The 26,300-nt window shown below is 46.1% G+C and overlaps 3 protein-coding genes across 5 annotated transcripts in view; 1 reads left to right on the top strand and 2 right to left on the bottom strand.

Annotated features, from left to right (window-relative positions):
* The window catches only part of LOC122383748 (dedicator of cytokinesis protein 7-like), a 649,924-nt gene extending 630,880 nt beyond the window's left edge, over nt 1-19,044 (bottom strand). For 2 of the 3 annotated variants that reach the window (XR_006256885.1, XM_043370493.1), the window contains exon 1: nt 18,875-19,043. Coding sequence is in view for 1 of the 3 variants with exons in the window: in XM_043370493.1 (XP_043226428.1) it covers nt 18,875-18,936 (62 nt within the window). In the remaining 2 variants the exon portion in view is untranslated. Of the gene's footprint in view, nt 1-18,874 lie in introns of all 3 variants that reach the window. The other variant, XR_006256886.1, reaches the window with a different exon arrangement.
* Nucleotides 6,774-8,681, top strand: LOC122383789. The gene is made up of 2 exons (XM_043370549.1): nt 6,774-8,077; nt 8,575-8,681. Exons 1-2 carry the CDS (start codon nt 6,812-6,814, stop codon nt 8,584-8,586), a joined length of 1,278 nt encoding a protein of 425 aa, XP_043226484.1. The 5' UTR covers nt 6,774-6,811; the 3' UTR covers nt 8,587-8,681.
* Nucleotides 19,045-20,189: 1,145 nt separating the features above from the next.
* LOC122383743 lies at nt 20,190-24,970 on the bottom strand. Its single transcript, XM_043370479.1, has 2 exons — nt 24,257-24,970; nt 20,190-22,888 (listed from the first exon to the last, which is right to left on the bottom strand). The coding sequence occupies exons 1-2, from the start codon at nt 24,325-24,327 to the stop codon at nt 21,745-21,747; spliced, it is 1,215 nt and encodes a 404-aa protein (XP_043226414.1). The 5' UTR covers nt 24,328-24,970; the 3' UTR covers nt 20,190-21,744.
* Nucleotides 24,971-26,300: the final 1,330 nt, after the last annotated feature.

Here is a 26,300-nt window from a genome sequence, read left to right as displayed (position 1 = left end):
ACCCATCTCCCAAGTGGGGTGCGAAGGCCAGGTAAGGGTGCATACGGTCTCCTCATGAATTGCAGCAAAGAAAGAAAACAGGTCAGTCACCAAATGATCTTTCTGAAAAGTGGACTAAACGCAAAGCCTCCCACCGAGAAATAAATACCCACCATCCGAAGCGTTTCGAACCGGGCCCCTCACTACCGGTCAGTTTGACAGTCGAGCACTCCTACGCTGAGCTACACCGGATGGTGGCTATGGCCGGGGCAAAGTCTGGCCGGGCGGGCGGCGGGGCCGGGAGGTCGGCGGCAATGTCAATTAATGTTTTTGTGGGTTCGGGTGCCGGTCACTCTAGCTTGGTGGAATGATGATGGATCATTGGCAAAATTTACAGCGTGGAGTCCCGGTTCGAGCCTCATCAGGGCTCCGGCTGCTTTTCCGAGTTAGGATGGTTTGATTGTAATTAGTGGTTGCGAGCCATTTATACGGTTTCATACATGTCGATTGTTTGTTTGATTGATTGATTCGTTTGATTGATTGATTGATTCATTCATTCATTTAATACGTGCCGACATTTAGCATACAAATTGACATCCAGCATCAATCTACCGTTTTCATAAACGTATTGCCTAAATATCATGCATCATAGGCACAAGACCTATGGTTGCCTCGATACCGTGCCAAATCACGTTTTGCACAATGCACAAGTAAAGTAAATTATATTCGCTGGGTCTTCCGTGCATTGTGCTTATCAAAAACAGGAATGCAATTGTTAAGCGACGCAAAATGTGCAATGCAAGAAGCGACCAAACACACCCGACCAGCCCCCATGGTCCACCAACACGCCCCACACCATTCGCCAGCCCACGCCAACCACTGAGACGAGCCTCTCCCCCCGCGCTGGTCTGACGCAACAGCTGGTCTACAAAGCGCTCCACCCGGCGACCCGAGCCGATGTCAAACGGTGTGGGTAGACTGTGCCGCATAACTTTCGGCCTTCGGGTCAAGCGGCACAGCCTACCGGTACCAGGCGGCTGCTGCCAATGCTGAGCCATAGGAACCCGGTGGATAAAGAGTAGCGGACCATCAACCTGTACACGACTGTACCTACCAGTTATCATGAAAGTTGTTGAACGAGTCATCCAGCAGCAGCTACAACACTATCTCTCTCAAAATCACCTTTTGGCACCTAGTCAGCATGGCTTCCGACCCCAGCACTCAACTGAAACAGCACTTTTGTCCGTCACCGACCGCATCCTAGCTGCCACGGACAGGGGAGATATATCTTTTCTGTGCCTTATCGATCTCAGCAAATGTTTCGATGTCATAGATCATGAACTCCTTCTCGACAAACTCGCATTGTACGGCATCGAAACTCCTTGGTTGAACCCTATTAGTGGGCAGGCTCCTGGCTACCCTTATTAGTGGCAGGGGGGGGGGCTGTTTACGACCCCCCCCCCTGATATCTCGAGATCTAACGGGCCGATTTTCAAAATTCAAACGGCATTCGATTTCGCTCAACGTGATCTACATTTCTTAAAAAAACAAAAATTAAAAAATGTCAATAGGGGGTAGAGGGGGGTAAAAACGGGCAAATTGCAGATACATTTTAGACTGTTCACGGCCAGGTTTCTGAACCAATCTTAACGCAACTTTTGCCGATCGATAGAGAATAACCCAGGAATTCACATAGACCCTAAAAATATGCATTTTCAAAAATCATAGGCGGATACAGATGTAATTACTACCTAATTATTCCCCAATATTCAGCACCTGGACGCGCCTATGATTTTAGGGGAAAACATCGCTTGTAAGTGTTAACTACATGGTATGGTGCATTTGATCGCTTTCTGGCAATGTAACTACTACGAAACCGCTCATCAAATGGTACTGTACATTTCAGTATGACCCCCCTCCCTTTTTGGACGCCTGGATCCGCCTATTATAGCAAAAACGTGTCAAAAGAGGATGCACAATAACTTTGTATATGTTATCACATGATACCTTTTATTCACTGTTCGTAAAACTGGTGCATACAGTTAAAATACATCAGCATCGTGATCTTCGCCCAAATGACTCGCTTCACGAATAGGACCCCCCAATTCCCAGTGCTCTGGAGCCGCCCCTGGTAAAGGTATGAACTTGAAATTTTCAGGGAATGTGCCCAATTTAGTTTTAGGAAAAGTCAGAAAATTTCAGCATCGTAGCTTCAGCGGTTTCGGAGATATTCCCGAAAAAAACTGAGGGCTGGATGAAAACAACCCCCCTGCCACTAATAGGGTTAAGGCATATCTTGAAGGTCACACACAAAGCGTTTCAATGACCGATGAACTCCAGCGCAGGGTACTGTCACGACCACTCCCTAACACTATGGGCGTGTTTCAAGTCTCGGCCCTGGGTCCTCTTTTATTCACGATTTTCTCAAACGATCTGGCGCTTTACGCCGATGACGCATGCGTTTTCCAATATGCAGATGATACCCAGCTTCTAGTGAGTGGTCCAAAAAAACATGTAAGTGGCCTTATCTCGCGCATGGAGGCCTCACTAGAAACACTGAGCAAATGATTCCACTCAAACGCCCTGAAGGATAACGCGGCAAAACGCAACTCATGATATTCGGCAGCCGTCAAAATCTTAAAACACTTGCCCCCAGTCCACAGTGATGCAAATGGGGTTCACGAGTGGCCATAAATACCCAAAAGTCAAGTTAACCAAATCGAGTTAATTGCGATATGGCCGAGTAGACAAATGTTTGGGGCATCTGAAATCACACGGTTTTCATGTTTTTGTCAAAACCGGCCTCGTGTATAATCGTCAGAAGTCGTGACATTTTCTATGTCGTAAAATGACGGTCAGACACTCGCAAGTTCAAACGCAGCTGGTTTGCGTTCATTTCGTACAAATTGAAAAAATTATGCATGGGAATGATCCCGAAAGCCTTCTGATTCTAATGCCGGGTCACAAAAAGCCGTATCTCATTCGCTTTGGCGGTAATCTGACTATTTATCATCATGTTGCAATCGCAGTTTTTTACTAAGAAAAAAATGCTTTCGTTTCACCTACAGCACTTAACACAGTGTGTGCCCGTTAGTCCACCATACCATAGCCTTCCCCAATCATTTCTGAGTCGCATCGTGAAAGAATTAAGGTGCTAGCACGGGGCTGACCGGCGCTACAGAGGTTTTTGTCCGGGCGGTCGGGTGCCGCAGTGGGCGCGCAGTGGGCGGGTGGGTGCCGCCGCGCGGCGTCCGGGCGGCGCGGCGGCGCGGCCGCCCGGGCCGTCCGCTGCGCCGCGGCACCCGACCGTGCCGGACGAAAACTTCTGTAGCGCCGGTCAGCCCTGTGCTAGCGCCTTAATTTTTTCACTATGCGACTCAGAAATGATTAGGGAATGCTATGATATGGTGCACTAACGGGCACACACTGTGCAAAATGCTGTAGGTGAATTGAAAGCAAATATTTTTGGTAAAAAACTGCGGTTGCAACATGATTACAAATAGTTAGCTCACCGCCAAACCAAAATAGATACGGCTTTTTATGACGTGGCATTAGAAGCAGCAGGTTTCGGGGATCATTTTCATGTATAATTTTTGCAGTTTGTATGACATGAACGCACGCTAGCGGCACTTGAATTTCAAGTACCTGACAGTTATTTTACATCAAAAATGTCTCGACTTCTGACAATCATACACGAGGCCGGTTTTGACAAAAACATTAAAATCATACTTTTTCAGACACCCCAAACATTTGCCTGACTGACCATATTACGATTTATTCGATTAAGTGAACTTGAATTTTGGGCCTTTTTCGTATTTATGGCCACTCGTGAACCCCATTTGCATCACTGTGCAGTCGTCGTATCGTTTCGTGACCGGTGACGCGGAGCTGGAACCATGTGCGCAGGCAGGAAACCTCGGCGTGGTCTTTGACAGCTGGGGCATTCCACGATAGATCGTACCACTTTTTTCTAATTTGACAACCTCATCTCTCGAAATTTGACGAGAATTGGTCTCAGGGGTAATCAGGGGCTCTGAATCCACCTGTAACAGTTTCAAGCTTATCAGATGACTATTTTTTTAGTTATGGTGCATCACATTTTTTTATCTTGCTTTGCAGCGCTAAGTTTGGCGGGCTGTAACTCTAAGACGGATTATTCAAATGCCAAATGTTATATAACAATGAACTTGCGATGAAACAGATATTAATATGTATTTTTGAGATTTCGAAAAATACGCTATTTTTGATATATGACATATCGAGTTTTCTTTCATTTGTATTTTTTTGGACTTTGGGGCAATTTTTTTAATTTTTATTTATTCAAAAAAAAAATATTTGGCTCATTGTTAAGAAGTATGCAAAAAATTAGGAAGGTGTTCTTTCTATAAATGTATTTATTTTGCGTCACGATAACGGTTTCGAGTAGTGATTTCGGGAATGGCGTGGTAAAGCTGCCTAGTGACATCACGGGTTACTGAAATTTCAATTGAAGTCTAAGTCATCTGAAAAAAATGAAAAGAGGGTTCATCCAACCCTTTTTCCTATAAGCGCGAGAGTGAAAAAGGCTGTTTGGTTCTGACATTGTTTTGGACGCCAATGACCATAGCTGTCCGAGATGAAGGTTACAGGACGCATACATGGTGTCCTCCAGAGGTCTCACAACTTGTAAAGCTGGGAATTTTTTAAGGTTACACGAGGTCAGGTCGGTCACGTGACATCACTGTTATAAGTCGATGGGGGAAATATAAAAACTGTTATTTTGGCGCCGATAATGATCTAAAACTATCTCACGTACATGGTATCGTGATTTCATGCACTCCTTGCAAAGTCCAATGCTTCACTTTTGCATTGATAACCTTGCGTGACGTCATTTATGGCGTCACTAGGGTCGTACGAGTTTTTCGTCAATAACTCCCAATCAAATTGAGCTAGAGTCGGGAAAGCCACCAATCGGGGAGACCTTCCGAATCGAATGATATGCCATATGATACCCTTTGCCCAACTTCGTGACCTGAGGGGCTCTGACCTGACCTTGGCCCAAGGTCAGCTACTTAAGTTGACCTCACCCTAGCAAAAAGTATACCATTCGACGCACCTGAGCTAGGCGAACACAATGATGCCAAAATCGCGGCTCTGCGGCCATTTTTTGCGAAGTTATTTACTAAAAACCGAACCCGTAACTTCAGTCACTTGACCTGACCTCAGACGCTACCGGTTAACCTGAGACCTTAAAATCGGGTACCAATCGCTGCGACTTGTAACGGCACACACGCTCTTTTTTCCGCGAGGCTCTAGCTCTATTAGAAGCGAAACGGCGTGCTGGGGTCGTATCAACCCCTCCGAAACCCATTTTGTTTGCGGGAAAATGAGGAACTTATAGAAAGAACACCTTTCTAATTTTTTGCATGTCGATTCGCAATGACATGAAGCTTATTTTGAAAAAATGAAAATGTGAAAAAATTTTGGTCCCAAAAGTCATTAGAGGCAAATGAAAAAAGATTAAGGTTTTTGCGCAACAATGAAAAATTTTCTTTGGAATTTTTAAACGGTTATATTAATTTTTGATTCATCGCAAGCTTAGTGTTGTTTACTGTTTGTTGGTTGCTTAACCCGTTCTTGAGTTATAGGCCATCAAACTCCCCGTTACAAACCGAAGTTTTAAAAAATGTAATTAATGCAATATAACTCAAAAAGTTTTGATCTGAGAAGTCTGATATTTTGCCAGGCGTCTTTGGGGCCTATGATCACCCCTAGAACCGATTTTCATTAAAATCTGAGAGATGAGGGTGACGGGCCTGGTACGATCTATCGTGGAATGCCCCAGCTGTCTGACCTGGGAAGCCCATGTATCTGAGCTCAGCCGGAGGTGTATGGGCCTTGTTGCGTATTTTACATGTATTTAGTGGTGCTGTTTCAGTACGATGGCGGCGCGGTGGGGCAGTAGCGACGCATTACCCGGAAGGACAGATTGGTGACGATGGTCTATGGGGGAAGGATCATGGGGACCGATGATGTTTTTTGGTCCTGAGTGTGCAGAATATGTTTGAAGCAGAATATGTTTGGCTGATGAATAGACCTGCTGATTCCTCCAAATCTTTTTACGTGCTCGGGCCTTGCTGACTCTGATTCCCCGACATTTTGGTGTCGTGAAACCCGAGGATTTGGTTGGAAAGGTCACAGCCAAGGTCAATCACGATGTCTGAGGAAAGAGCAAGAAAGGCAGCTAAAGGGTGGCTTACCCGTGCTGGTAAGAAGCTGCAGGATCTGCTTTCTGTTCCAGCTGAAAACAGGAAGTCTGAGTGGCGGCTGGAAGCGTCTAGTGCGCTCACAGAGTTCGGCAAGAGGTTGGATGCGTTTGACATTGCGCAGACAGCTGTTGAGGCAGTGATAGATGAGGATAGCCTCTATGATGACATCGAGAAATCTGGCCTCTTCCGAGATGAGCAGATTAGGCATCAAACGCGTCTCAGCCTGGCAGTTTCTGATGCTGAAGCTGCAAGTGAGAGTGATGGAACTCAGGCCGCAAAAGTGAAGCTGCCAAAACTGGACCTGCCTGATTTCGATGGGCGGGTGGACAAGTGGCTCTATTTTTGGGAGTCGTTTGATGCGTGCGTCAATCAGTCTGCATTACCTGAGGTGCAAAAGTTCTCGTACCTTAGAGCCTTGCTGAAGGGCAAAGCAGCTCGCTCAGTAGCAGGACTGAAAGTGGCTGCCTGCAGCTGTCGAGATTTTGAAGCAAAGGTATGGGCGGCCCGAGAAGCAGATCTTTCATCGTGCGCAGGGGCTGCTGAATCCTGAGGGCGGTGACCTTGGTGCCCTCCAGGACTCCCTGATGGCTCACATTCGTAGCCTGGAGTCTCTTGGTGTAGACAGGGACAGGTATGGGGTGGTGCTAACACCTCTAGTGCTCTCCAAGCTACCAGAAGAGGTGCGGCTCGAATGGGCGAGAACCTCTGAAGGGAAAGAAGGGGATCTTACACACCTGCTGACCTTCCTGAATGATGAAATAAGTCGTCGTGAGAGATCTGGACATTGTATGGAGCTGGCGGGTGTACCAGCTGCTGTTCCTGCCCTCTCTGGGACAGGCGCGACTCCAAGAAGGTCATCTCGGCGAGCTCCTGAGGCTCGTGGCCCAGCTGCTCCTGCCACCGGCTCATCTTCAAGGAGCTCGAGGGATCACAGCCTCCGTCAACCTGCTGCAGCTGCCCTGGCTGCTCCCACCAGGGAGGCAGTGGCCTGCTGCGGCTTCTGCCAGCGTCAGCATCGAACAGATAGGTGCCCAGACTGGCTGATGCTCAGACGCAGAGACAGGTTCCAACAAGTCAAAGTAAGTGGACTCTGTTTTGCTTGTCTGGGGTCAGGGCACAGTGCTCGAACGTGTAAAGCCAGGTGTGCACAGTGTAAGGGGAGACACCATGTGACATGCTGTCTGCAACTGGAGAACTCTGATGATGTGGATGCAAAACCTGCTGCCAGTGTGGCTGTTGGGAGAGTGGGTTCAGGGGTAGGGTTTGTGGGCCCCAGTCCCTCCCAGGGTGCGTCCAGTGTGACCAACCCTGCACGCAGTGTGGGTTTTGGCGGAGGAGGTACTAGAAGGGAGGGGTCAGGGGTGGGACCCTACCCTGGGATGGGCCCCAGTCCTCCGCCAGGGATGTCCCTGTCATGTAACACCGGTGGGAAGTGTACATTCTTACCAACTGCCACTGTTGATGTCATGTCTGAGTCTGGGCCTGTGAAGGCTCAGCTGATATTTGACTCTGGCTCTGACCGGACCTATGTCTCTGAGCGGCTGATGAAGAAGGTGTCTGGTCAGTGGAAGGGTACTGTTGAAATGACCTATGCTGCCTTTGGGGGTGGAAAGTCGAGTGGTGTATGTAACATGTATGAGCTTGAACTGACTGGTGCCAATCTGCCTGTGCCTATACTGCAAAGGATCCAGGCTGTGGAGGTGCCCGTGATCAGTGCTCCTCTGATGCGTCCAACTGTGGAGGCGCATCTCCTTCAGTCCTTCCGACACGTGGAGATGGCTGACGACTTCTCGGCTGAGACCCCACTCCAGATCGACATCTTGATTGGTCAGGACTGCTACTGGTCTATGGTGAGAACAGGGCTGATCAGGAGCCCAGAGGGACTAGTAGCTCAGGAGACGGCATTTGGTTGGGTACTGTCTGGCCTGGCTGAAGGGTCTTCTGGTGTCACTGGGCGAGGAATCCCTACCTGTCAACTGCTAACAGTCACTGATGTGCCTGGGTCGCTGAGGAACTTGTGGTCACTGGAGGGGTTTGGTATTGATGACAGTCCCTGTGCTGAGTCCAGTGTACTAACCGAGTTCACAAACAGTGTCCGCCAGTGTGATGATGGTAGATATGAGGTTGAACTACCGAGGCGGAAGGATGGGTCAGTGTCCCTCCTACAGGATAACCGTGGCATCGCTGAGTCGCGCCTGGCCAGTCTCTCTCGTAGACTTAACAGAGATCCTGGTCTGAAGGGCAAGTATGATGCTGTCATCCAGGATATGGAGGAGCAGGGGGTGATTCATGAGGTTCCCCCAGAGGAGATGGCGACTGACAATCCTGTCTTTTACCTGCCCCACAGGCCAGTGGTTAAAGCAGGGAGCACCACCACCAAGGTGCGTCCCGTTTTCGACGCTTCAGCGAAAGGCTCCAGTGGACTGTCTCTGAATGACTGTGTAGAGATCGGGCCTCCGCTGACCCCCACTGTGCTGGATGTTCTGCTGCGCTTCAGGAGATAGAAGTTCGGCATCTCTGCTGACATTGTGAAAGCCTTCCTGCAGATCCGGCTGGCTGAGTAAACCTGTACCTCTAGTCTACTATTATAAATCTTAAAAAGTCCGCCGCCGCCGTCGGGGTTACGCCCAAAAACGCTCACTGCAAAGCCGTCGATTGATGCAGGAGGGTGAAATTTTCACGACTCGTGGGTCACGTCATTCAACAGGTCGTATTAAATTACGGTTCGCGGGGGCGCTTGAACGCAAGGTGCGTTTTTCTCTTTTTTTTTGAAAAGCTGATGTAATTTTGTAAAGTGTTATCCCGCGCCCGGGCCGGTGCTCCGGCCTCTGCGACTTCCGCGCCGCCGTTTTTTGAGATATCTGCGAAAAACTGCAGGGAGGGGTGGTTCAAACACCGCCCCCCGGGCCCGGCGCGGGTTAACGTAGTGTCCTGTACCTGTTTAACTGCGACTGTTTGCTTTGCCTTGCTATTGTGGTATTGCTAGGTGGTTGCAAACTTCACCTGATTGTTACGTGCGTGAGAATTCACGTCTGCTCATGAGTCGCCATTTCACATGCTTTCGGGGCGTAATGGGATGCTTGGGGCAGTTGGAAGTGGGGATGCTTAGGGCTATCTGTAAGCTACACATCAGATAGTAGGTAAATGATATGAAGATGGTGCATACATTATCGTTAAATGGTAAACTACGCGTCTAAAACTGCCTTACTATAGCACAAATGAATGCATTTTCAGATTGGTAGGTAGTAAGTTCAGTTCGCTCCGCGCAGCGCCACGGTGCGCAGCGCTGCGGCTCTCCTTCGCCCGAAACCATCAGCTTTTACCTGCGGAGTGTGTGTGGGTGTGTGAACCATTGAATGACTGCTTAATGTGGAGTGCCAATCTAATGTAATCGGGCATCGTAACGAAAGCGAATGTGAAGAAATTTGTAAGCGGTTAACGCCCAAACTTGAGCGACAGCCGTCCACACGAGTATTTGAGCCTCGTACGTGAGCGCGTGTGAGTGTGTGAACTGTGTAGAAATGGTAGCCAATCTGTCATTTATTTTAGCTTGTGTTTGACGTGCCGATGTGAAAAGCCACAGCGTGAAGTGGATCATTCGTTAACCCGCGCCCCACTGGGGGGGGGCTATTTATAGCCCCCCCTCCCGTTTTTCTGCAATAACTTTCAAACCGCTTGACGAATCGACGCCAAACTTTCAGTACCTTCGGCTGCATCAATTTGACACCTTGTATCAAAATTTGAACTTCGTAGCTACCATAGGTCGGCCGGAAATGACGTCAGAGTGACGTCATGTTCGTCCGATTTCGACGCAAAACATTGAACCACGGCAATCGCTCCCAAGAGCTCAGTTTTTAAGCTAGATCCAATTTCTTTGCATTAAAGAACTCAAAATTGACCGCGCTATCAAACTGCTATCTCGGATTTTCGAAATTTTGAAAATTTCGAAAATTTTATATAATAATATTCAAAATTTACATTTTTACATTTTTTTCAAAAAGTTTTTGACTTTTCGAAAAAACCGGAATATATGTGACAGAACGCATGATTATGACTAACTCTAGCAAGTTTTAGCTAAATATCTTCAAAAATGGCCAAGTTATACGCATTATTGCAAAAAATTCACAATTATTAATTTTTCAAATCAATTTTTCAGTACGTATTTGGCATCGTACACCAATATAAATGGCACCATCGTGTTCCTGAGCTCAAACTGCATCCAATAGACACCTTTTTTGTTGAAAAATTTCAACTTCAAAATTTGACCTTTTTTGACCTGAAAGTGACCTGACCTAAGCTAATTTCGACTCAAAATGACCTTGAATGACACAGACGACATCAAATTCGAAATCTATGGCCTAAATGGACCATAAAACATGTGTCACGTGACCGACGCATGATATAATATTTTCGTGACCTGTGATGACCTGACCCTGACCTGAAAATCAAAGTACAAGTTTGGTACCCTCAAGGTATCTAGAGCATCTGTTCACGAGTGTGGAAACCAAAAATGAGCCTGATCTGACTTGTAAGACGGCGGCCAGAGCCCAAAATGTGAACAAGCCAAAGTGCTGATAATTTTTACTTTGACCTGACCTGTGACGTCATCGGTGACCTCGAGGTCAATGAAATTAGGTTTCGCTCGACAGTTTTTCCGGGGCTATCAGACGCCGTTTGAATTTTGACGATCGGCCCAGTAGTTTTGGAGTTAGGAGGGGGGGCTATGAATAGCCCCCCCCCCAGTAGGGCGTGTTATACACAGACCCCAGTGGGGCGCGGGTTAACCCGCGCCCTGCTGGGGGGGGGGGGTGTTTGAACACCCCCCTTGTGTTTTTTTTTTTCGCGCCGCCGTTTTTGGTACACCTTATCATACATCAATTCTACACATGTTGTGAAAATTTCAGATCAAGGTCATTCAAGGTCAGGTCACCAGGTCACTTGAAGTGACCTCACCTCATAAAAAGTTTCAATGTCTGTCATATCTACACCGAGTGACCGATCGCTTTGAAACTTTCAGCGATTGCTAAGAGCAATAGCATGTACAAAATGATTATCTCAGAATTTTGATATCGGTGACCTAAGGTCAGGTCAATTTTGCGACCTCCCCATTATAAGTCAATGGGAGAAAATTGAAATGCGCCTCTTTTGGACGAAAGACATTGTAAACACTCCCAAACACCGAATTACAAGTGGTTGAGACACACAGAACATGAAAATGGTGTCCGTGACCCCTGTTTATGCCCTGAGGTCATCTTAGGTCACGAATAGTATCTAGCAGTTTTTCGCAAATAACTTTTGATAGAGGCATGCTAGAGCGATGAAAACGCCTTAGATGTGTTCAGCTCGACGATACGGATCGACTGATATGCAATATGACCCTTTCCGGTCAGGTCATGACCTTGACCTGAGGTCAAATTTTCAAGTTGACCTTTCAAGGTCAAGTTATAGTTCATTCGATGCGTCTTGACGAGAGGAACACGATGCCGGTAAAATAAAGCTCGTACAAGGCTTGGGTCAAAAGTTATTGCAGAAAAACTGCTTCCGAAAAAAATCGGCTATTTTTGCAGTTTTTGCCCCCTGCAGGCAAAACCGTTGACGTTAGGTCAAATCTGGGAGAATTACTCAGAAAGGGCGTTAATAGGGCTATCGAATGCGCTTTTCCGCGGCGCTGTAGCTCTATTGGTTCCCGAGTTATGCGTTGGCTTCTTGGAAATTGTCGACATTCGACCTGGAAATCGGCGAAATTTTGCCTTCAATGACCTCTGGTGACCTGACCTTTGACCTGACCAAAAAATTGACCGAAGTTATTTCGTCTTTACTTTTTACGCTCTTTCGAACGCCGCTTTCCGCGTATCGCTACGTGGCCCAGGAGCCGAGTTACAAGGGGGTGTTCAAACACCCCCCCCCCCCCCAGCAGGGCGTGGAAATCCAGGACCCCCAGCCGGGCGCGGGTTAATAAATATTCTGATTCTGATTCTGATTCTAGTAAGGCTGGTATACGGGCGTGTGTGTATGAGGAGGAGGCCAGGGAGTTCCCAGAACAAGGTTTTGTCTCCCATAGTATAGTGAAAGGAGTGATATTGAACATATGTGACGTTTTGGCATCAATACAATGAAATCACATTGTGTCTGAATGAAGCTGTGACATAACGGGGTCCCCGGACCGTCCGAAGCTGCCCTCCCTCTGCCTGACTTCACCCCACAGATGGGGTATTTTTGGACATTTGACATCATTAGACATTTCCATGTCACATATCTTTGCATTTCAAGCCAACTCCTTTATTTTGCGGTGTTTATGAAGGCCACACATGGGCCCAACAGGGGCACTATTTGCAGTTCACCGGAGTCGGACCTGAATAGTTACTGAGCAAATGACGTCTAAGAATAAGTTTCCGGGCCATGCCCACCTTCCCCTACATCCGTTGACCGTCAATATCAGGTTGGCCTAGCCATTTGCATTAAAAACGAACTGGCTGATACTTCACTGTAAACAGATAACGATGCAAGCATACACATGAAATATGGAATGGTGATTGATGAGGACCTATGTACAGGTCTCGCGGGTTTTAGCGGTAGGTTTTGCACCTACAAAATTTAGTGTACTTCAGGCTATATCTTTATCGTCATAAGCGTTTGAGTGTTGAAGATGCGATCGGCTTGTTGGGTAACAAGCCGGCCATGATCGTGTAAAATGGCTTCATCGTAGATCGATTAGTTTCTGAGATATAGGTAACCAGAAATGTAAAAGTGCAAAACCTACCCCTTAATATCGCTAGAGCCGTACTGATAGTTATACTAACACAATGCAGTTTTGTCTAAAAGAATAGCATGTGAGGTCTGCCTTAGCTCTGGGCACCCCCAACCATTTTCATAAATTGACACCCCAGTTGGGGAAACTACGAGGAGCCAAACAAAAATTGGATTAGCCAATCAATGGCTGGAGTGGGCGGGGCGATGACCATAATATATGGTCATAAATCAGACAACTTCATCTTTTCAATGAATCCTAGCATTCTAATGAAAAAATAAGGCATAAGAATGTTTTTTAACCACACAAGGCCTACACTCACTCGGTGCATAATTAACTGGCGGCTCTAAATCGCAGAGTTACACTGCAAGGTCAAACAGTGATTGGCAAATATGGCGGATTGAAACAGACGCGCCAAAAAAAAAAATGTAAGCAGTACCGTTGTTTAAAAATGTCATTTTTTATGGTTTTTCTACTTGTGGTTAAGTTATTATTTTAAATTAAATATCTTTGTTTATTGTACCGTAAAATGGGGTGTTAAGGGACAGCGGGGTGATAAGGGACAGTTGCGTGGGAAAAACTTTGAGTCATATTATGTTCCTAATTTGAGGTTAAAGGGACTGTCCCACCTTAACATTAGAATTGAGTTGAGATAGCCATCTTGATGGGCGTTCTTTGAAAATCAGAGTCGTGAAAACCGTTTCTCCAGCAATTACTTCATCGCAAATAAATTCGTGTTTGATTTTGACATCTGTGCAAATAAGTGCCACAATGTATTGGTATTGGCACTTAAAACCTGTGACGTTTCCGCCTTTTCCGAAGTTTCTGTATCTGTCGACTTGTTTTTTATTGAAACCTTGAAAAATAACAACGCCTCTTGGAACAGCGCCCGGCGCCACGAGGTGGAGAATTAAATTGATATGCCAAACTAATTCTAATAGTCTTCTAATTCTAGCAGTATTTTTATTTTTGTATTTAAATATTTAAGAGGCCGTCCTACATGTGACTGAAGAATGCAAGAGCCATGAACTTATCAATGGCAGGTGTCAAGTTCAAGTGAGCAACTCACTGAAATTAATCATAGTATCAAAATCATAAATGATTTGCTCACTGCTGTTTCAACTCCATAATCAAGACATGCTCTGAGGAGTCCACAATCTATTGATGGTGACAACTAAGGAAGAGACAATGAATGTTCACCTTTTTATTTCTGAACATCCAAGACGACTAACCTTGAGCCGTTAAACATTGAAAATACCCTGTTTGCTGAAGTGTGGGTGGCCTGAGGTCGACCATGTCTAGTAAAGAACTGTTGTTTGTGTAAACACCATGCAGAGGTATTTTGAAATAAATTTTAGTGATGTAATGCATCATTCTTTGAACTGAGTTGCTGATGGCGGATGATAGCGGAAGTGCTGCACGTTGAATCAGAAATGCTCTGTTGCGCTTTTAAGCTTATGTTAGATTTTATAGATGGCTTAGTTTTCCTGCAGATTTCATCTTAAAGCTGTCAATAGTGTTTTACCTTTGTTTCCTGGGAGCAAATCCAGCTACTAACATGAGCATGGGACCAGGACTGGGCCTTTGTACCACGGTCGCTGCGCTGCTTGTCAAAACCTAAGTAATGTGCTTTGTTAGGCCATGCTGTGCATTTTTTAAACCTTTAGAGTGCTTTGTGATCATTGACACACATATTGCACCTGACAAACAGCAGCAAAATCACACCCCATGGCCCATCCTTACCTCTGTGCAGTGTCACCCAACAGACAACAGGGCTTCAAAACAGGCAGGTTCCGCATTCAAGTCGCTTCTTGCAACTATGTGACTAATGTTAGGACAATAGATGTGCTGCACAGGGAAGGTGTGTTCTTTGTAGCTCTTGAAAAATGAAGTCATGCCTAAAATTCAGTTTAGAATATTACAATTACAAATAACTTGGATTAAAGTTGCAAAACATGAACTCTGACTGGTCAGTTGAAATATCTTGAGTCAGTGAACCACGCCTGGGCTGGAGGTGGTCAGTTCCCTGACTTGCGCAACCTCGGGCACCTCGGGCAGGAGCTGTGGGACTTGTACATGGACAAATTGAATAGACGCTAGCCTAGATTATGTCATGGCTGCAGTCCAAGACGTGTTCACCAGTTGCCGTTGCTGCCGCTGCCTGCTGCTGCCCTGCGTGCCGGCTGGCAGCTCACTGCTGGACTGTTTGCGCGCCAGGCATCCTACTGGACGAGTGGGGTAGGTCGCAGATCTTTGAGAGTGAAATGTTTGGTCTAAATATAGCTTGAAACTCTTACAAATAATTAAATTAAAAGGCAAAATTTCAGAGGACTCCATTGGTGTCTCAGTGGTGACAATCAGAACTTGATCAGAACTGTTATCATGCTGAATGCTGAAACTGAGGATAGGGCTGAGCTGGTAGCCTAGAATTTAATATGCAGGCTTACAAGGTCCCCAGTTAATCCACAAATTTGTCAGACTTGCCTGTAGATAAATTCATGCAGATGAAATGTTTCTGGCAGATAGCCCTGAGGCAAAATGCTATTCAAGCTTGTTCCGCAGCTCGTTGCGTTCCACATGAGCCACTAAATCAGAGTCACACAACTCTGCCAAATGTGCTGAAAGGCCACAATTTTTCCAATAAGTAGGTATATTTATTATTTTTCACAGACACAACAAAAATACAAATGCAGGTCACTACAATTCATTCTGCTTCAATTACAATTGCTGGAATGTGTTTTGCAGACTTATTATATTGAATCTTGAACAGACTATATTATATTATTTTGCTCATGGGCCCAGGCCAGTACTGCAGAGTATGGCTCGCAGGTCGCCAAGGAGCACTGGCCTAAGTTCAAAATTGACACAAACCCTGCAAACTGAGCCAGAAAATTCACACCAAAGGGGGCTGAGAGAACACAAAAAATGCACCAAACCCCAAAATGGCCAGTCAAAATCTGCACTGACCTCAAATCCCCGTACAATGCTACACATCTGCACCACAGCAAGCCAAATTCGCACCCCGCTACACTAAATCTGCACCACACCAAACCAAATCCACACTGCACCACACTTAAATCCGCACCAGACGAAGGAGTCTGCACTGACAACATCTGGACAAAATTGCCATACTTTGCAGTCTGGCTCATGGCTATATCCATTGTGATTCTTAGGTCTGGTTATTGAAGTTGAGCTCACTTCCATCATCCATGTGCCCAAGACATTGTGGGCAGCATCAATAATCAAACATCAATATCTTGCTTTTGCTTATTAGGGAGCATTCTATAATATTTTAAAAATGATAAATAAGGTCTTGTTGATATTCTTTGCAGTTTGCGACCTTCTTCTTGACAAAGTTCAAGCTTCAATTTTCCAATTTTCATTTCAATCCTTTCCATGAACATTGAACATGTTACCTTGCATGCATGTTACTAAAATACCAATTTCCTGAGTTTTGATTTCATGCGCAATGTTTGTACTATTCGCGGCAGAAGCGTAACAAAACTTTGTGCCACCGATTTGGCAGCTAGGAAAAAAAAACTTTGCCCGATAAAAAAACAATCATATGACGTAATCGATCCAAAAGCTTTAAATTGGAATTTTTAAACAATTAGCCAACTATGGGCCGAATGTTTGCCAATTTCGTGTACAGGGGCCCCTAATCTATGTCTTGCAACACAAGAACAGTATATCAAAGCAATTTTTTGAAGGTGGGACAGTCCCTTTAAATAAAAACTTGAGCGTGGTAGTTGACACTGTTTTGTACTCGACTATAGGACATAATGGCATGGTTTTTTATGCAAGTGATTTAGTTCAAAAATGGTTTTGAAAATCATGCTACATTTTCACAAAATTGAAACATCTCCAAAACTCTGTGTGTACCACATAAACTGGTAAGTGGTAGGTGTACAGGGAAAATGAATGCATAGGTGTATTGCCACATGCATTGCACATGTTTCCTGCAAAACTTATACAAATCCACTGAGTCATTCATCATCCTCTTCCTTTTTTCCGGACACATGAATATTTTGAGGTGGATGTGGGGTGCTAAGGGACAGGGAAAAAAATTAAGAATAATATCGAAATATAATTTCACAAAGTTTTCTTTCAGTGGGTATGGAAAACACCAAATTCCACATAAAATGCTGGCAACTTCATGCTTTTATCTCAAACACATCTTAAGTTATATAACAAAACACCTCGAAACTCTTTACCATGATGGGTCAATGAAGACTGGTGTAGGTGGTAAATGTGATGTCATCATAAAAATGCCAAAACAAAGAGGGCAACATAATGACAAGTGACTAGCTTCAAAATGGGTTTTTGTTGATGACAGAAGGGTACTTTTTGGTTCTGTTAGCCTTATAATTAGCACATTTTCCAGAAGCATAAACTGCATATCATGTACCTAATTGGCTAAAAAGGCCATTAGTGGTGAATGAACCTGACTTGTGTTGTGACAGAATATGCAAAACATTTCAATGAATAAATTGTGTGCCCTTTCACACCCCGATTGTGGGCATTTGATGACCATTTCTTGGAATGATATAGATGTCCCTTAACACCCCACATTGGGGTGCTAAGGGACAGTAATGAAAGTAATAAAAAATAACGTGCAGGGATATATTTTTAAAAACTTTAGCAGGCATGTAAAGCACCAAATTCCACATAAAATACTGACAATTTGATGCTTCTACCTTTTTCTTTTTTTATAAATTTAGTCCGAATGGTTGAATGGGCGGATTTGAGGAATCAGATCCCGCACTAAGCATAGCTTGTTGTGCTGACCCTGACCCCAACTCTTCTTGAATTATATAACATAGGTAACACCTCAAAACTGTCCCTTCACACCCCATTTTATGGTAATTAAATTAAATCTTTTAACAATTTTCTTTCAAAACACCAATCCATTTATTGAATGGCCAGCTGATTGTGACGCCCAGAACCTGCAGAAAAGCCGTTTTCCTATCGCCATTTTCGAGTCAATTCGCCGAATTTAATCAAATCACGCTAATTCCTAGTGAAAAATGGAAGCTGAAGCTGAAAAAGCTGAAAAAGACGAAGCAAATCTTAGAATAACAGAATCCATTGAGATTAGAAATAGAAAACCACTGCTGAATAAAAACACGTCATCGTGGCGCCTACTTTACCCGTTATCATACTCGTCATCATATGATTTGTAACTATGTACGCGACATGTTTGTCTAGGTATGCATTGTATCCGTTGTTACCCATTGCAGAAGGCAGTTATGTATTTGGCATGTCTATATGTACCGTTGCTGTTATTTATATCGTGTATCTCCTTTTAGGGTGTCAGGGTGTCATCTGATTAGGCACATTACATCACATATTTTTGCTATCTGGATCTTGGTTCGTTGTCTTTGGCTGGCTGCTCGATTTTCCTATTCGAATCTGATGATGACCCGTGGTCAAAATATTATTCTCTTTGTCTATTTCGCTTAAAACTTAACTAATATATGATGAGCATCAGGCTACATTAAAAAATATTTCTTATATACCTACGAAAAATGGAAGCCTTTGCCCTTTTCTCTCCGATAAGTGGACGCGATACCGCATGTACCAGCTTGTTATACCGTTTTTCACCCTTAGTAGCGGGGGCTGCATTTATGCCCATATATGGTCATCAAAAGTCCATTTATTGACCAATCCATTTTTTTATTTTTGCCTCGTAGTTTCCCCAACTGAGGTGCTGGAAAAGCACCCCTGGGATTATTACAATTCTCCGCCCCTGGACCACGCCCTGGATTTGTCCACAAAGATCCACCCTGAAATCATGATACCTGCAGCTGAGTGGTTTGATCCACTCTACACTACCCACCTTAGTCATACATTATCTACTAATTGCTTGTAAACAAAGAATAAACAGATCGTCACTTACTTTGCTAATTTTTGAGCAAATGCTCTTCTTTCGTTGCACCCGACTCCTGAATGGCACGCCATTGATCAATCCACGAACTTTATAACGTTTATAACCACGGCGGCAGGTAGGTACCCCCCTTATTATATCTTACTACCCTTGCATACTACCAACCCAAGGCTTGCCCAAGGCCACAGGGGAGCACTGCCGCTTCAACCCTATTGGCCGTAGTGTCTAACAGTGGCGGCCATATTGCGCAGACCAGGAACCGGCCGCCGCCTGTGTTGAGGACACTGAACTCTATTACCGGGGTTACATGCAGAGGCGGATCCAGCTCAGACTAGTTTGGGGGGGGGGGCAAACCATAAAATTTATCGATTCTTTCCATGCATCGTCCATAGGCGTAATGTTAAAATTATGCCGTTTGGAGGGGGCAAATGCCCATTTTGCCCCCCCCCCCTGGATCCGCCACTGGTCACATGAGCGATCCGTTCCAAAAAATACGCACTACGCTAATGCGCATCAGCTCCTCACCACGGTGACTACTCCTCACAAACGTATCTACGGCACCGGTTACATGAGACTAATTCGTTTTATCTACGTCAAACGGATCTTGTTTGGCTCACCCGGGCTGACTACTCGACGGCCGGTAATTCCAAGGCCGTATAAGTGGGTAATTCGCATCACAAACGGAATAGGATTAGCGTACAGTTATGGCGCAGTTGCGGCATTTACCGGGACGACTGAACTCAATTTTAATTATTGAACGATATAAATCATTTGATATGCTCAAAAACATTAAAAATAAACATGAAATCAAAAATTGAAAACAAAGTTTTCGTGTTTTAAATCACTGAGCACTGATTAGCCATGCAGCGACAGCAGGGTGGTCAGAATAAATTTATCCATCAAAATATTTCATTCATTTTATCATAGATAACAGTAGAACTGGATTTGACACGGAATTATGTGATCTGCAGTAGGGGACCCAAAAAGTCCGTTCGCCAGAATATCAGCCACCGACCGCAATAAGACATGTCAGACAGTGCAGTCTTCATTTCTGATTAGCCCGTGAACACTGACCCGTTTACTACTCGTTATAATTCAGTGTAGGGTGCCCACGGGGCGTGAGCACGTACAGCGTGAGGGGTGTCTACAAGACCTTTTTTCTCGACCGAACAATTCGGCAAGACGGTTCTTTACTGTTCTACTGGCGAGATCAACCCTGACACTGCAAAACTGTGTCACATGTTAAATCGACACAAATTTGATTGAAAAAGTTTTTTTTCTTACAACTTAAGAAATAACGTTCAAAGGTACAAGCAAACAGAGGTCATGCCATCGTTCGGTGATGTATTTACCAAGCTTGACACAAGTCCACACAAAAACTGATGAACTGGTTCGTAAGTAAGGGAGAGGTGATAGTTTATGTGAAAACTAGTCACTAACATTTCCATATATACTGGTCGAAGTTACAAAGAAGTCCTATCTATCCGGGCCGGTGCCACTCAGACAAAAAAAAAACACTTTTGCACTTGTACGGGTGGTCTCCTTAGCCCTTTTGACACCGGTCAGCTTGGAGGCAGCGCTTGTATGGGTGTTGTTCTTAGCTCCTTTTAACACCGGTCAGCTTGCGACGCTTATCATCGCATTGTGTTCTTGTGCAGTGCACCGTTGCTTCACCCGACTTGCGCTTAGCGTGGATATCACTGTTTACATCGCGCACCATGTTCCCAGCGAACAGGTTGAACAAGGCGCCTGCCATTCGCTTCTTCAAGCCGATCGTGCTGTGTCCTTGGTTGCAGTTGGTTGCATCTAGCTCGACATCGTTGCTCTCAAGCTTGGTAACTACATCAACGAATACCTTCCTTGGTAGATGGGTTGTGAGCAGCTGGCGCCGAGTGCTCTCACTTTTCACCAAACATCTCCAGATCTGACAGATGTCTAGAGTGCTGGTGATGGCAAGACGGGAGGGTGCCAGAAGCTTCCCACGGTCCAGCAGCTGCGTGAACGACCGATATATGCCTTCTGCACCATTCGTCTTGTCGGTCTCAAAGGTCACGTTCACAAGAGTGACTTCTCTGTCGACCATTAGATCGGCACACGCGGTGCATTTGCTGGACTTTGTTGCTGAATGTGCTAAATATCCAGCGATATGCCCCAGAGCCGCCTTGGTCGAGTCGTCCAGCTCTTCGTGCTCCGCCTGTCTCGCAGCCTCCACCAGATCGTCCACCACCTTCATGTCTTCAAACTGGTGTTCCTGTTGGGAAGGAGCCATCTTCTTGGCGATCTCGGCGGGTGGGAAGCCAGACCACCAGATTAAGCTTTTGATTCTTATCACCGCTTCATTTTCCATGAACTGACGGACACTAGACCAGTAATTTCCGCCAGATATTTTTCGCAGGTGGCCGAAGTGCCGTTCGATGTGGTCAGACTGGATCTTGCCCAGCAGCACGTAGTTCAGCAGATCACTGTAAGTTTCTAAAAGGTACTTGGCCAGACCCGCTAATCCTCGAGAACAGTAGAAGACCGCCATGCAAGTGTCTTTGCTCATTTGTTTTGATCCAACGATGTCATGGAAGCTGCGCATATAGTTTCCAAACTTACTGAGAAAGTCTAGAGACTTATCGCTGTCTTCACAACCAGAGCGCAGTGCCACACGACTCTTGTCATTTAGACGACGGGCCATGTGCTCCGACTTCACATTGCAGGTGTTGAACCAGCGGCGAATCAGCTCCAGGAACTCGGCCGTGTCTGCGAAACCTTGGCAGTCAGGCACGTGCTCTTCGAAGTGCCGCAGGGCCGCTGTGGTCGTTTCGTCTGTCGCTGCCGCGGCAAGGCCAACATTGACCCGCTCCAGGACTGACGGCCTCAACACCTTATCCGTCAGCTTATAGGCCATCTTGCCTGGGTTGCCCCGCTCCATGTTGTACATACAGCCTGGTCAGGTGCGAGAAGTTCACTTTCAACTGATGCAGCTCATCTGACTCTGTAAAGGCTGGGAGTGTGAGAGTCCGGTTCTTCATCACGCCGAAGTACAGGTTCTTGAATATGTGAACCGTGTCATACAAGGTGTAGACACGTTGCTCCGTCTCCGAATACGGGTTCAGTATGTACTCGGGGTGACGGCGGTCGTCACCGAGTGAGTTGTGCCAGCTTTGGTTTGTTCGATGGTTGTCCGTTGTTACAGACACAACCTTGAAGCCAAGCTCCGTGAGGCCTTTCAATACCTTATGGAAGGTCTGATCTATGTCCGCCGCTGTCACATGAGGCACTGGGAGCATGCTAACCATATCCTCATATTTACCTGCCACAGAGTTTATATGCGTGCAAAACAGCGTCTTCGTGATCTTGCCTGCAGTCTGGCCGTACATTCGACCGCCCGCCAGCTCCATGCACTGGGCCGTGTACACCTCATCCATCGCGAGGTTGACAAGACACTCGCGCGGCTCCAACTTCTCAATGCGTAGGCCTAGATAGGCCATGGTACTGCTGTCGAGACCGGCGTTGACCTGCAGCGCTGAGGTGAGTCGCCTTAGTGTCCTTGAATGTGGCAGACAAAATATGTTCGACATGTACAGCGTCTCGTACAGCTTGGGGCTGATCCTGTCCCAGACGACCGCGGCTCCAAGCAGGAATGGCGAATAGCTCCTACTGCGGGGAAGCTTGCACGCTAGTCGCAGTTGTTCAGTTACGAAGGTGGCCACCAGGCGGATCTCTTCGTCGGTGATGGAGTCGGTCAAGGGGTCCAGGATCTTGGCAGCCACCTCCAGACGGGCTTTGCTTCCCACAGTCAGGCTCTTCACTCTCGCCAAAACGTTTAGAACCTCTCCGAATGACACGAACGTGTCCGATTTAGTTATGTCCGAAGTCTCCTTAATTGACAGCTGCACCCCATTGCTGTGCATCTTGTAGCGAAGGTCACTGTAGACAGTGATGTTGCTGGTGATCAATGGAAGCCCAGTCATCGCGTCGATCTCCTCCGTCCGAATACTGATCAACTTGTCCCCTTCCGGTTGGTGCATGACGACAGCCCTGGAAGAGTGAATATTTAAATCAAAACCAACATGAATGCTTGTTACAAACACTTTAACCGCGCCGTGCTGGGGGGAGGGCGTTTTTACGCCCCCTCCCTCAGGTTTTTCGCAAATGTCTCAAAAAACGGCGGCGCACACCTGTTCATACATGTTTTCCGCACATACGAAATTTTTAGACCTCGGTCTTTCAAGGTCAGGTCACCAGGTCACGTCAAGTGACCTTACCCTAGACAAGTTTAAAGGCTCGCTGGTGCTATACCGACTAAACAATTGCTTTGAAACTTTCAGCGATTGATAAAAGTATGTATAACTCGGAATTTTGATGTCTGTGACCTAAGGTTAGGTCAATTTTGCGACCTCTCCATTTTAAGTCAAAGGAAGAAAATTGAAATGCGCCTCTTTTGGACGAGTGTCATTCTTAACACTCAAACATTGGTTTACAGGTAAACATGACACACTGAATCGGAAAATTGTACCCGTGACCTCTCCTTTATATGTACCTGAGGTCATATCAGGTTATGGAAGGTCCCCAGCCCTTTTTACAATAACTTTTGATAGAGACATGCTAGAGCGATGAAACGCCTCAGATGTGTTCAGCTCGACGATACGGACCGACTGATATGCAACATGACCTTCTCCGGTCAGGTAATGACCTTGAACTTAGGTCAAATTTCAAAAATGACCTTTCAAGGTCAACTAATAGTTCATTCAGCGTGTCTCGACGAGAGGAACACGATGCTGGCAAAAGTAATGTCGTGGCTCTTGTGAAAAGTCATTACCGAAAAACATTTTTGGTAAAAACGGCTATTTTTGGAGTTTTTGCCCTCTGGAGGCTAAACCGTTGACCTGATGTCAAATCTGAGAACAATATCTAGAAAGGCCCGTGGAATTATCGAATGCGCTTTTCCGCGGTGTTTAAGCTCCATTGGTTCCCGAGTTAGGTATGCGTCGGGAACCAAGTTTTAATTTTAATTTGTATGAATTTGACCCAGAAAAAGGTCAAAATTTGACCTGAGGTCAAAGATCAGGTCAGGTCAAATTGGGACCTTTTGCACATCATGCGATTTGGAACGATGACACAAACATTATTGATGCCACTTTCATTCGTCTAGCTCCCCTGGTTCAACAGTTATAAGCAAAACATTCTTTCCTCCATAAGCTTACAATGGGCGAGGTCAGGTCACGAAAATGAGAAATCCGAGATATAGGTACGCTTGGTAGGTAAGGTATCCATGCCCATGGCCCATATCCTATCCTGAAAGTCTCAAATCATTCTTACAAAGCCGTGTCCACAGCAACTAATTGCACAACAACTTATTGAACTAATGGTTAGATAAAAGTAGCCGTCACTAACATTATTACGTACCTGAAACCTAAAGGTAGGTTCTCATTCAGCAGTTTCCTGTGAAGGTCATCCAGATCGTTGATCTTATCCATCTTGAAGAACTCTTCGACCTGGAGCCTTGCATTATGCTCCCGTCTGAAACGGCGAGCGGACGGCGTCGCCAGCCTCGTAGGTCGCTCTTTCCGTGGCGTTACAGCCGGCAGGTAGTCACCAGATATAGCTGGGATAGCATCAGACTTCAGTCTCAGGCGCTGGCGTTGCGTTTTGGTTCGCGACGCAGGGCTAACGTCGAAGTCATGCGCTTCGAAGTGGAGCTCGCACACACCAAAATTGTCGGGATTCCATCCACCTTGGCGACGTAGAGCGGCGACCCATTTCGCACGTCTATCTGACCTCTTGGGAAACTTAAATATACGTTTCTTTCCTTCTGACTGCACCCCGCACTTAAGCAGTTCGGTCTCTTGCTTGGTCAGCCTGATCGGCAATTCAAGACGGCACACTTAACCATGATCAGTAAAAGAACAGCCGAAATAACACCACACTTAAAAAACATTATTTAAAATGCCCCAAACAAGTGTGAGCTACATATCAGCTTCAAGCAGACTGGTCAAATGGTAGACAAGATCAGCAGATAGCCAATAATAAAACCCTCTGCAATACTGAAAACCCAATTCGCATCAAACTCAAGGCCTATCAAACTCACTGAGGTTGCACTGAAGTTTACATACCTAACATACATTTTCACACCGGATATTTCTGGAAAAGTTACGTTTTATACAAACGACTCGAGCGTTTTCTAAATTACCAACCGCTGCCAAAATATCCTCTAAATTTTGGGTCCCCTACTGCAGATCACATAATTCCGTGTCAAATCCAGTTCTACTGTTATCTATGATTTTATTTTTGCTATTTACCAAATTCACCATCAAAGACTAAACCAAAATATCAACAATTTTTTTTTCTATTTTCTACGAAGCAGTGGGGTCACCACGGTTTCAGAACTTCTAAGTTCTAGGGACACTTTTCCAGGGCGTCGCCACAAACCTTTGCTTGAGTCTGGTCGGCAATACCCACCTACCCCCAAATCTGCGTACCTCGTTGGATTTCGGCCACTCTAATTTAAAAACGAGGGAGAAGAATTAATATTTAGTTGGAAAAAACGAAGCAGTTACGCGGTAGTAGGCATGTTCTTCGATCATGAAACGCATGCCCACATCTTTCTGCCTATGCATGCAGAGACGGTCGCAGACTTGGCGTTTGAGGGGGGAGGGCAACTTGGCAAAGAGGCCCTGTCGACCCTCGGGAGGCCCAGTGCCTCCCGAGCCCCATTATTGCAGGGCCCCCATTATAAACATACCGGCCTTTGAGGCCGCTATGGTAGGTTGATGGCCGCTATGGGGCTATGGGGCCCCAGAGGCCGGTGTGGGCCCTCAGAGGCCAGTGCGTGACGCCTAAAGGTAAGTCTTGGGCCTCAGGCCGGTTTAGTGACCTCATAGACTGGTTGGGGCCCATAGAGACCAGTTTGGGACCCGCAGAGGCTAGCGTGGGGCCTCAGATGTCAGTGTGGGGCTTTTAAAGACTGGTATGGTTCCTCAGAGACCGGCATCGATCCTTCAGAAGCCAGTACGGGCCCTCAGAGGCACATAAGGGCCAGTCTTGGGTCTCCAGGGCAGAAACTGGGCCATCAGAGGTCGGTGTGTTTAGAGGTCGGTTTGGGCCCTCAGAGACCAGTTTAACGGCCTCAGAGACCAGTTAAGGGCCTAATGGCAGTTTGAGACCATCAGAGGCAGACTTGGGCTCTCAGAGGCTAATGTGGGTCCTTACAGGCAGGCATGGAACACTCAGGGGTCAGTGTGGGGCCCTAAAAGACCGGCATGGGCCAGCGTTGGACCCCAGAGACCAGCAGAGTGCCCTCAAAAGTCAAAATTGGCCCTCAGAGGCCGATGCGGACCCTTAGAGGCCGTCATCGGGTCTTCAGAATCCAGTGCGGGGCCCTCAGAGGCTAATATGGGCCTTACAGGGTTAGTGTTGGGTCCTAAAAAGCTGAAAAAGCTGAAAAAGACGA

The sequence above is a fragment of the Amphibalanus amphitrite genome, unplaced genomic scaffold (genome assembly GCF_019059575.1).
Source record: "Amphibalanus amphitrite isolate SeventyFive unplaced genomic scaffold, NRLGWU_Aamphi_draft 000013F_arrow, whole genome shotgun sequence".
In the NCBI taxonomy this organism is placed as follows: domain Eukaryota; kingdom Metazoa; phylum Arthropoda; class Thecostraca; order Balanomorpha; family Balanidae; genus Amphibalanus; species Amphibalanus amphitrite.
This window is presented reverse-complemented; position numbering and strand designations above follow the sequence as displayed.

Bases quoted from the DNA above. Each gene is read 5' to 3' on its own strand.
- LOC122383789 (XM_043370549.1), top strand. From the start codon at position 6,812: ATGGCTCACATTCGTAGCCTGGAGTCTCTTGGTGTAGACAGGGACAGG.
- LOC122383743 (XM_043370479.1), bottom strand. From the start codon at position 24,327: ATGGATAAGATCAACGATCTGGATGACCTTCACAGGAAACTGCTGAAT. The intron at 22,889-24,256 runs GTACGTAATAAT...TCACTCTTCCAG, and splicing joins AACCTACCTTTAGGTTTCAG to GGCTGTCGTCATGCACCAAC.